At 37.4% G+C, this 12,153-nt stretch overlaps 1 protein-coding gene across 4 annotated transcripts in view; it reads right to left on the bottom strand.

The window, feature by feature from the left end:
- Tbc1d5 (TBC1 domain family member 5) overlaps positions 1–12,153 on the bottom strand; it is a 466,882-nt gene that overhangs the window by 61,230 nt on the left and 393,499 nt on the right. For all 4 annotated transcript variants that reach the window (XM_038341979.1, XM_038341980.1, XM_038341981.1 and 1 more), the window contains 2 exons: positions 6,957–7,258; positions 2,834–2,899 (listed from right to left, as the gene is read on the bottom strand). In XM_038341979.1, coding sequence (XP_038197907.1) covers positions 2,834–2,899; positions 6,957–7,258 — 368 coding nt within the window. The remainder of the gene's footprint in view (positions 1–2,833; positions 2,900–6,956; positions 7,259–12,153) is intronic.

The raw sequence follows: 12,153 nt of genomic DNA, 5'->3' as shown, positions 1-12,153 counted from the left end.
GCATTTTCTCATATAAACAGGTTCCTTTTCTCATATAACTTTCTTTTTGTCAAGTTGACAAAACAAAACACCTCAAAAAAAAAAAAAAAAAAAAAAAGAAAAAAAACCAAGCAAAAACCCTGAACGAGACACTCATTTATTTCTGGAACAAGTATTTCATAAAATCACATTTTCAAGCTAAGACATTTGGTTGTTTTATAACAATTATGCTGAACACAGTGGAGCTGTTTGTCTACCTCAAGCTTACCACTCATCACTCCCAACAGTAGCTAGAGTAGTTGATAGTTAAAGTCTTATCTCTTCTGTTACTCCTGGGAGGAGGAGCTGTCTCTTATCTTTACTGTGTTCTACTCCAATTTACTTGGCCTCCTTCTTCTTGTCCTATTAATTTTTTGCTTCCCACCCGCACTTGGACATTTCAGTTACCTCTTTATTTTGGTGTTCCCCAAGTGAAGTCATCCACAGACAAGTGAGCTCTTATCAAATTAATGTGACTTCCATCTTCCTGCCCAACTTTCCCCTAGAAGCAGCCATATGAAACCTAATGAAGACTGCTCCAGGGGAGATGGGACAGCAGCATGGTTGGCAGAAGAAAGTAGAGGGCTTTTCCCATGCTGCATTTAATACCTGTGACTAACTGGAACTGCTGAATGCGTTTTGGTTTGACCGTAGGACTATGAACAGTGGCTACCTAGCCAGGGAGATTTTCTCCTTTTAAATTTAAAAGTCACCTAATAAGTACTGTAATAATATCTCCTTGGGTGTTATGTATATGTAGATGTCAATATATAAGACATAAATATACACAGAAATAAAAACTTTAAAGACGTTTATGGTAATGAAAAATCTAAACCAATTTAAAAGAAATATATATAATTAATGGTGTGGGATGCGCTCTTGTATGCTGTGAACATTAGTACCATGGGTTAAAAAGGAAGCTGATTTGGCCAACAGCCAGGCAGAATACAGCTAGGCGGAAAATCCAAGTGGAGAGTACAGGGAGAAAAAGGGTGGAGTCAGGGAGTGAGGAGCCTCCGGAGAAGCAAGATATGAGGTAACAAGTCACGAGACTTGTGGTAAAATAGAGAATAACAGAAATGGGTTAATTTAATTATAAGAGCTAGTTAATAATAAGCCTAAGGTAATAGGCCAAACAGTTTGTAATTAATATCAAGCCTCAGAGTGGTTATTTGAAAACTGGCAGGTGGAAGAAAAACCTCCAGTTACAATTAAATCTTCCAAAAACAAATTTTGCAGTAGCAAGTGTTGGTTTTTGTTACTGCAATTTATAATGCAAATATAAAAGTAAGCTTTCTAATAATTTTCTAAAAATTATTTATTGCTTTAAATCATGAACCCATTTATATATTCCTATTTTTCTTTTAAAAAACCACACAAATACTATACTACTATATGAAGTCAATGATCACTGAAAGTTTGAAATTCATTTCTTCATTTTCTTTATTACTTTGCTGCTTTTCAGCATGGACAGACATTGTCGAGTCTTCCATTCACACTGATTAGGAAGTATGTTAGGAAAATACAAGTTACTTATCTAGTTCAGGAGATGCAGGGGTCATTTCCTTGTGCTGCCCTCCCAAGGTTCCTCATCACTGGTTAAGAATCCACGTGTCATCAGACAGCTGGAACCTTCCATCAGACTGACACACTTTCTGTCAGAGTGTGGTGGCAAAGGGAATTCTGTACACACTCAGAAAAAGGGCTAGTTTCCAACTGAGTTGGCTTGACTGACCATCTAAAGCAAAGGTAATATCTACAAAGCTGGTGATACTGCGGGAAACCAAAGGACCAACAGAAACAGCATGGCACAGAGCAGGTACTTAACCAATACTCATTGGATAAACATGAGTAAATATCACTGAATACAGAATCTCAGTAAAAGAAAAAGGAATGATTGATAGTATTTTAATACAAATATAATTCTTTATTGTATGGATATTTTAAAGTAAGCAAAACATGGTATGAGTTTTAATTAATACTGTATTATTTCCGTTTTTGCACTGAATTTGTGAAGGACTCTTTAAGTCAAAATTTCTCTTTATTTCAACAAAAAGGTGCAAAGTAAAAAAATATCAGTGGATCAATCTTAGACATTTATGCTTAAAATCTCAAAGTACTGAAAAATTAATTACCTTTTTGTATTTCTTAAGTCAAATACATGGCTAAGATTACAGTGTTCACTCTGACTGCAAACCACTATCACTCCCTCATTATGGTGGCTGGCTACACTGGTTAAACTGGACAACAAAAGTTTTAATATTATTTCAATATCCAATACTTATTTCAAAAACATGTTGTACAAAAGGCTGGTTGTAATTTTTTAGGTAACATATGGGTAATCAGCATTAGAAACAAATCTTAGAACAAATTTGTCAAATATTGTCACAGAGAACCTATTCAATAACAAAAATCCCTTCTATGCAGCTAGCCTACAGAGAATAATGTCAAACATATGTTGAATCATATTTTGCAAACAAAAAATCAAAAGAAAACTCACATCAGAGCTGGATGCCACTAAGGCAGGCCCTGAGAGGGACTTTTGTTTTACACAACAGTGCCACTCAGTGGCCAAACTATGGTAGCAGAATGGAGGGTAAGGCTAGAAACATGGGTTTTGGAAGAGAGAGGGCTGTGACAATAAAGGTAGTCTGGGTAGGGTGATGTAGCAGGTGCCAGCAAATGAGAGGGAGAGGAAGAGAGAGAGGGAGGGAAGCACAGAGGGGGAGAGGGAGGGAAACAGAGAGGGAGGAAGAGAGAGAGGGAAAGAGAAACGGAGGAAGGAGGAAGAGAAGGCAGGTTATGGCAACTGTACCTTGGAGGTCAGTTAGAGCCTGGACAGGAACAGAGAGCTGAGCACTGCTTCCTGTAACTACGTCACCTAGATTTCATAAGAGAAAATAATTAGATATAATAAAAGGAAAATAAAGAATTTTTTGTTTTTCACACTAAATGCTGTAATAAATTTACAATGAAATTACTAAAAATACAGAACATGAAATACAGTGAGAGTTTAGGAAACAAGAAATATTTTAAAGTAAGTAATGTTGCTAACATGGTGTTTCCCTATGAAGATTCCTGTTTTGGCTAAAGGGAAAACACACAAGCTCCAACTACACTAGGGACAGAAAAAACCACAACGACCAGAAGATTTCTGAATAGATTTTATGATATGACAAACGTTAGTGTGATTCTTTAAAACATAAAAAGACTTATTCAAATGGAATGATACATCATTTATTAAAAGGTATTCTTTTGAAATTGATTTCTTTCTACATCAGGAAATACTTTAAGCTGAACTTTGAAGCAAATTCCTAAGATTTACACACTAATTTCATGTTACCCAGGGAAAAAGATTTCCAAACTTACCACATGCATTTATAAATGTATCTGTGAACTGCATAGCTTTAACTTAACATCCTTTTATAGGCAATATTTCATTACAAATTAGAACCACAGTAAATGCTCAAATCAAAAAGGAACAGTTGTAAACACAGAAAGGAAGCAGAGGGGTGGAGAGAGCACATTTTAGTGACCCAGACAAGGAAAAAAAGGAGCACGAAAGGAGGCACACAGACACTGGATTTTGAGCTTTTTTTGTTTCTTTCTGGGGTGGCAGTCAACAAGGAGCATCTTCAGAGTAACGCCCTGGAGGCAGCAGTGTCTGAAGGTTATCTGGAGCTGCCTAAGTAAAAGGATTCAAGTCTTTAGAAAGGCACCACCAGATATCCCAGGTATAATCTTTAGTTTTTCTATTTCATATATATATATATATATATATATATATATATATATATATGAAACACATATACACATATATATGAATATACATACACACATATTACTAGTATATATAAAATTACTAAATTATACACTATATACAATGTACTAGCCTCTATATATTATTATATATTATATTTATACTATTATATTATTACATATTATATATTATTATATTAGTATACTAATAAAATTTGACTTTAAATGAATTAACATCCCTTAGTGTTCTGGTGACCTAATATACTGTGATTTGCAGCAAGATTACATGGTGACATTACATCATTTCTATCAACTAAAAGAACAGACAAATGTTTGCCTATCTCCAAAATAAAATTTGTTCACAGGAACATATTCCAAAGAAGTGCTTAAAGTAGAAATGGTTACAACCTGACTTTTCATAATACAGTTAACTAAGCTGACTGATAAAGGGTGGGCTTTTCAAGTTTATACAAGCTACCCATTTTGCTACAAAGATTTTCAAAGATCTTTTGCAGTCTCTGTAGACATGGAGATTCACTTTAATATAAATCTTACTGAGAAGATGAAGGACTAGCTTTGCTGCCTTTTTCTTCAGTGGCTACACAAACTACACCAGGCACTTTAAGATGCACATGCATGGGTCTGGCCAACACAATTTCCATTTTACAATTACAAATAACTATGGTCTATAAAAGTCACAATGTTTTCATCTTTACAAACAACCACATTATCTCTCCTCAAAGGCATGAGGTGGATGGTTCTATACAGCATTAGACTGCAGACAGGTTGCTGTGTTCAAGAGCTCTCTGTGAGGACAGCACAGCAGTGTCTGTGGGAAGCTAGCATCACAGACCAATGTTGGAGGAATGCTTTTTCAACGTAAAGTTAATGATATAATTGTCAACCAAAGCACCACAGGTTTTCTGAGCTTGCAGACTTCCTAGGCATCAGTGCAGAAATGTTGTTTTAGGTGATCAGTCAGCGCTTCAGGGGTTGTTTAGGGTTTACGAGAAGGTGAATAGAGGAAGGTCATGAGGTAAGCAGTTTTCTCTATCTCTGTGTGTGACAAGGTTTTTTGGGGAGGGTGGGTACTGGCATGAGAATAATGAGGCCAGAACAAACTAGACGAGCTATTAAAACAACAACAAACAAAACAAAACAAAAACCCAACAAACAAACAAACAAATAATCAAATGAAAAGCAAGGGCCATTCCTTTAGGCCAGGGAGCAGTTACAGATGCTTCAGTGATACGCATTCCAACAGGGAGCTGAAGCTCTGCTATCTCCTGACAACTGGGGAATTAGTTTTCACCAATTGTTCCATCTCCACGCACTTCCTTTCTCACTTATGTGATATTAATACTTGACATTTCCTTAGAGATACAACTTTATATTTCTATAGTCATTTGGCTTGGTTTCTCAGAAAATTTAAGCTGAAGCATTAAGAGATTCTCTGACTCATTTGCCTGCCATCAGTTAGAATTACAACAGACTAAAGCTTGTTATCAAAGCAATATTGAAATCATATTTGTTTAGAACAATAAAACAGTACAATTAAGAGATATATAAAATAACATTCATTTCCATTCTGAAAGTGGGCATGTCTCTTGGCATTAAAACACATTTTCAACATGTTAATGATTTGATGTCTCCTTTTCTTTAAATCATGTGCGACAGTTCTATATGAAAATGAGAAGAATGTAATTTTAAATGAGACATTCTCATAGAAGGTAAACTGGATATTCTAATATGCCTTAAATAGTAAGCATATAAAACTTAGTATTTCACATAGAAAAAAAACCAGAAAACTAATATGATGACAGCAATGTAGGGCTTCAGATGTACATATGTGTGTACATATATGCAATGTAGGGCTTCAGATGTACATACATGTATACACATGTGCAACGGAGGGCTTCAGATGTACATATGTGTGTACACATATGCAATGGAGGGCTTCAGATGTACATACATGTATACACATGTGCAACGGAGGGCTTCTAATGTGCATATGTGTATACACGTGCAACGGAGGGCTTCTAATGTACATGTGTGTACACATGTGCAATGGAGGGCTTCAGATATATATGTGTGTGTGTGTGTGTGTGTGTGTGTGTGTGAGTACACATGTGCATGGCATCTATCACCAGGGACTAAATCCAATTAAAATTCCAATTTGTAAAACCTTTACAATAATTTTGTATGTGATAACCTTAAGCAAAGCATACAGTTGTAACTTTGTTTGTGTTGACATCACCATTGTTATTGATACCACTAAGTACTAAATGCTGCCATTAACATAGTTACTCCTTTAAGATATGAATCAAGTTTTAGTTAGGATGTTTACTGGACAGAATGGCCACAAACCGCTGTGCTTCTGTGCAGCTTTTGCCGCCGTGTTTCTATTTCTTACTTCCAGTGTACAGCCAATATTCCACAGATAAAAAGAAATGTAGTTGTTTCTAATTTCCTAGGAAAAGAGGAGCCTAGCATGAAAAATAAGGGTGAAGGCTCTAGGTAAGAATGTGTAAGGCTCCCTGTGGGCAGAGAAGGGAGTACTGGACAGGCCCTGAAACAAGTGAGAGCAGCCGGAGTGCTCAGGACAGCGCCTTCCTCAGCAAATGAGGTCCAAGGGCTCCATCATTCCTTGGGTTACCCGCTCTTATACCAGTCTACGGCTACACCACTGAGTGCATGGACTTGAGTGCTTATTCTGGCTGCTTAACATCTTGTTCAGCTTCTTTTCTCCTAAAGATTCATATATACTCCTTAGCAATGACATAGCTGGATGAGATGAGAGACCACAAACTATGCTCTAAATCACTGCCACGCTGTGAGTGCTGTGACTAGTCTATACAGCCCAGGTAACTAAGAGTCTTCTCAAAGCATTTCTTACACAGCTATCAGAGAACATAGTCAACTGATGAACTATATGCTGAGAAAGTTCATACCATCATATAAGATGGGCATCTATATGACAGAAATATAAACCACACTGTGACAATATGTTGTCAAATACCTTCTTAATCAAGAATACAATATCTAACTTCTAAGTTAAAAAGGATCACTCACATACAACAGATTTTGAAAAACTAAGTTTTTATGGATTTCTGTTTCTAGGATGGTGGTTTCTCAGGCTATACTTCAGGTTCTTTGGATTTACTGAAATTTTTTCCTACCTTTGTTCAACTGTACTGGCATGCTTTCAGATTTCATCAGCCGCTGCTGCTGTTGCTGCTGCTGCTGCTGCTGTCGCTGCCGCTGCTGCTGCCGCTGCTGCTGCCGCTGCTGCTGCATGTGATGCCTTGGGGCTTCCTCAGAGGTGGGGACGGCAGCAGAGAAGGAGCTGCTGCTGTTGCTCCCAGGCACAGGGCCACCCAGACTGCCTGGAACCGAGGCTGGGGAAATCAATTTTCTTCCAAAGTTAATCAGGCTGTTGGAGACCTTGTGTATATTCAGGGGAGCACCTCTGGCATTGGTCCTTTGAGATGAAAAAGGGAACATCAAATGAAGTGGGAAAACATTTAACTTGGAGGATAATGCCTTTTTGCACATTCCCCTGGAATAAAACCAACTTGTCTAATCTTGGGAAAAGCTGTTTACTAAGTCAGCTATGTAAAGAAGTATGGACCTAATGTGACCACAGAATAGCAATGTGGCTCATGGAAAATGAGTCTCATTATCCCTTCCTTCCACAGGACACACTGCGTGCCAACACTGCTAGTTTCTAAGGCTGAAGCTGTTTGAGCAGACACACAACTATTAAAAAGCAGCATGTTTTAGGCTGACTTTCTTAGCTGAACAGTATACCTGACACTAACTTAGGGAAGAGGGGTATGACAGAAAGAAAGGAAATTAGGACATAGGAAGGAAAAACGCCTTTGCCCTGCGCTTGCTTGACGCCTCCAGCAGCTAAAAATCAAGGATTCACACCATTTTCTAAGCAGCTTTCTCTTTTCCTAAGTACAAACTTGTAATTTTCTAGGACTCTTGATTTTACTTTGTCAGATGATAACCCATCCACGGCATCTCTGCAGCCACATGTAAACCATCTGTCAAGCACAGACAGGACGGATGGAAGCTCCTGACCAGTTTGTGAGATGTAATGTGGGAGCCACCAGCACAGTCCATACGGCTAATGCTGAGACTCTTAATTACAACCCTCCCTTTGAAACTCATGCCTACTGATGAGCATGCCTTATTCTTCTCCAGAATGACTCTTTTTCTTTTAACCACCCTGATTAAATCCATAGCACAAATGTCTTTAACAAACCAGAGCTCTTCTTTGAGAAGCCTGCCGATACTCTGAGGTGTGTCTTTCTTTACCTTATCTCTTATTGCTGGACTTAACATCTATATGGAAATCTCTCTTTTAATAACCCCAACTCCATCTCATACTGGCTTTTTCTGAAATTCTTTTCTGGGCTGAAGACAAAGATCTAGCTTTACCTGAGCTGTGATCTCTAAAGTTAAGGCTGCTGAGGGTGACAATGTGGAGCTGAACTTTTGTCCCTGCCACCACTGAATAGAAGACATATTTATTTTGGCTCAGGGTTTAAGTCAGCAGGTAGCTAGCTCCATTCCTTTGAGACTCAAGACAAGGCAGAGTCACCATGGTTGGGAGCCTGCAGAACAGAGCTGCTGACTTCCTGGTGAGTAGAGAGACTGAGTTTGGCAAGAAACTCCTAAGAATCTACTATCTCCAACAACGTGCTACTTCCTACTGTCATCTTCCAATCATGTCATCATATTTGTAGTAAAAGGGGGAGTGGGCTGCATCCTGCCGCCTGGCTAGCTTATTCCTCGAAATAACCACATGGAAATTGTATTAATTAAATTACTGCCTGGCCCATTATTTCTAGACTCTTATTGGCTAACCCTCACATCTTGATTCAACCCATTTTTAATAATCTGTATGTCACCACAAGGTCGTGGCTCACCGGGAAAGATTTAGCATGTCTGACCTGGCAGCTTCATGGCGGCTCTCCCTGCCTGCCTCCTTTCTCCCAGCATAGTTCTGTCTACTCAGCCTACCTAAGTCTGCCCTATCAAAAGGCCAAGGCAGTCTCTTTATTCAACCAATGAAAGCAACACATCCTACACCACATATTAGGAATCTATGAATGATTAACACACTGAATAAGAAGGAGCCCTCATGATTCAGATACCTCTCAATGGCTGGATACACCAGTCAAGGACCAAGCTAGACACATGGAGATATTTTATATCCAAACCACATTAATACAAAAACTATATAAATATGTGTATGAGTTAAATTTGCTTTGTGGAATCTTACACTATCTTCCTTGCTTTCTATGGTTTGCTAGGATCTGGGTTATAAATGTGTCTGGCAAAGAGAGAACCAAATAAATATTTGTTATATGAAGCATTAGTTCACAGATGATTCAGTCTGTACTGGATCTCAGGGTTATTATTCTGAAGACTAGTCACCTGGCCATTCCCTTCTCCCACATCTCCTTGGCAGCACTTATAAAGCATTTCTTCTCTCCAGGGGCAGCTACATGTACTGACTGTCACTCAGTTCTGGGATAAAGAGGAACACAAAGTTTTCTCTAATGGCACCAGCTCATGAGCTAGGTCCTCGAGGGCTTACATTGCATTGGAGAAGAAATAATCAAATTTAAAAGGGGGAATAAAAGAAGATTCATTTACTTATAACTCAATGCAGTGTAAAAATAATTTAATAAAATTAATTCAAATGATTACTTTTGTATCAAGTTTCATATTTTGTGTAAGTGAGGCTATACAGTAGGTATACTTGCTTTTCAGCTTTTACTAGCTTCCTAATGAAGCAGGATATACTCAGTTTCTACATACCTTCTCAATCCATGTTGACTGAATACAAACAATGAATGAAATAAGAAGGACTCATCAGTTCTAGGCTGCAGAGGTTCAGCAGCCTGAACACATGCCTATTCCTAGTTAGTGAAGCACGAAAATGGCTGCCATGTTCAGCTGCATTTCAGTCTTGCTTGTGTGCAAAGCAAGATCCATAATTCAAAGATATGAAGAAGTTTATAATGTTGTTACCCCTTTATATAAACAAAAACGTACTAGTCAAATTCCCATATTGCCAGTTGTGAAATTTATATGCTGATACAAGTACCAAGAAACAGCTCCAGCACTATCAAGAGAGTGTGGCTAATGTACCTTCATTACTACTAATAACCACAAAAACATATAGATCAAGCTTGTGCTGAGAGATTTTTCTTTTCATCTGAATAGCTTTTAAAGAGATGAGCTTCTTTTTAAATGTTTTTGTCTTTTTAAAAAACACACTTTTCATCTACCACTCAGAACATCTAGAAGCATATTTTCTTTTGAAAACAACCCTTGAAGGTGAGCGCTTTTAAAGATGTAAGCGATAGCAAATCATGTACTTCTAGGAATAGCCTGTTTTCCATGGCTTGTTTTCAAGGCATGGACAGTTTTTACATCAAAGTTACTCAATTTAGTGCTGAATCAAGTAGCAATATCCTTCACCTGAAGTAATAAATATTTGTGGCTGTGGGGTGTACTAGTCATGGGAATCACTGTAGTTGTCAGGTTTGAAGGACAGTGGGGGCTGGGAACGGAGTGTAATGGGCAGTGTTGAAATAAACAGCCAGAGGAATGAATCTGGAGTTAACAAGACATTGATTAACCACATCCACGTGACTGAAATCTCCATGGGTATTGTCTACAGTTAGAAAGATAGCAGAACACAAGAGTGCTTAGACTGTTAGACTTTTTCAGCAACATGGCATTTTCTGAAAAAACAATAATCTCTCTGAAACACTTTCATCCTAATTCAGCTCTGACTGGACTACTCTGGAACTGTGTGACTCTGGGTGTCTTCCTAGTTTCCCCATTCCCCACACAGTTGAAAGAGAGCTAGAACCTTCACCCACCTAAGTGGCACAGTCATGACCCAGCTTCTAAAGCTTTAAACAAAAACCAACTCTTCTCCCTAATATAAACAAACAAACAAACAAAACACCCTAAAAAAGACCCCTACAAGCCAAGCAAATGTTGGTTACTGCAATAACTTTAGCACAATTTCCTTAGATTCTTGTTTATATTTTTGAAAGATTTATTCTCAATTTATTTTAAAGTATTCCCCTGCATTCTGACCTACAGTTTTTTTAATTATTATTATTTCTTTCTACTACTGTTCCCAAGGTTGAATGCTTGGTTTGTTCATTCAGTTGCTCATTTACTTATTCATTCTTCATCTTCTGTCTTTCCAATAAGAGCATTTAAAGGTATATATTTTTATCTGATGACATTTCCACTCTCACTTTTCCTAAGTCTATTGACACAATTGTTGTGTAGGTACATCTTACATTTTCAGATGGCTATCTATGCTTATGTTATTTTTTGAGTAAAAATAGAAATATCAGAAGAATAAAGTGTGAAAATATTCTAGCTTTTAAAAAGTATTACAAAAACTACAAATTGGAAAAATTGTTTGGTTTAGAAAACTTTTAATTTTTTTGTCAATTAGTTGAACCTGGATAGAGTGAAAAAAATCCAAACTTGTTTTTGGTGTAGAGACAACCAACCTCTGCTTTGTATTCCTGTACATTGCTAGTTTGCTATCACTCATCTACTCCAAGCAGATATGAGTTATAGTTCATATTTATTTATTTATTTAATTCTTCTGCACATCAACTGCTTTGGAAATTTAAGACAGTTAGTTGTTAGATAATACTATTTTATATTGTTGTAATGTCTTTATTTGCATTTACAAACTCTTTAAAGATAATTCTAACATTTAAGCTAGTATTTAATATTTTTATTTATAATTTAATATATACATATAATGTTTTAATCAAGCCTACATATTCCTTCTCTTGCACTTCCTTCTCGTACATCTGTACCACCATTTCCTCCCAATTTCATGTGTTCCTGTCTTTTTAATTCACTGAGTATACTTAGTGCCACCAGTATATAATATGCATGAAGGGCCACTAACTAGAGGATAGGTACTCTCTCAGAAACTGTATCCCTGAAGAAAACAAACTTTCTTTCCCCAAGCAGCCATCAGGTACCAACAGTTCCTGAGCTATTTAAGAAGAATGACATTTAAAATGGACCCAGTTTCAATTTTAAGCATTACAATTGCAAAAGAAAGTCTGTAGAAATGGTGCAATGATTAAGAGCACATTCTTTTTGCAGAGGACCTGGGTTCAGTTCCCAACACCCACATGAGGACTCACAACTGCCTATGGTTCCTTTCTAGTGAGCCTGAAGTTCTCTTCTGACTTCTGTGGGCACCTGCATAATGTGGTACACACAGACTCACACAGGCACACAAGAGACACAAAATAAATAACAAATCTAAAAAATTCCTAACAATTCAAAAGAGATGAT

The sequence above is a fragment of the Arvicola amphibius genome, chromosome 9 (assembly GCF_903992535.2).
Source record: "Arvicola amphibius chromosome 9, mArvAmp1.2, whole genome shotgun sequence".
Lineage (NCBI taxonomy): Eukaryota > Metazoa > Chordata > Mammalia > Rodentia > Cricetidae > Arvicola > Arvicola amphibius.
The sequence above is the reverse complement of the archived record's forward strand: the minus strand, read 5'-3'. Positions and strand labels throughout refer to the sequence as shown.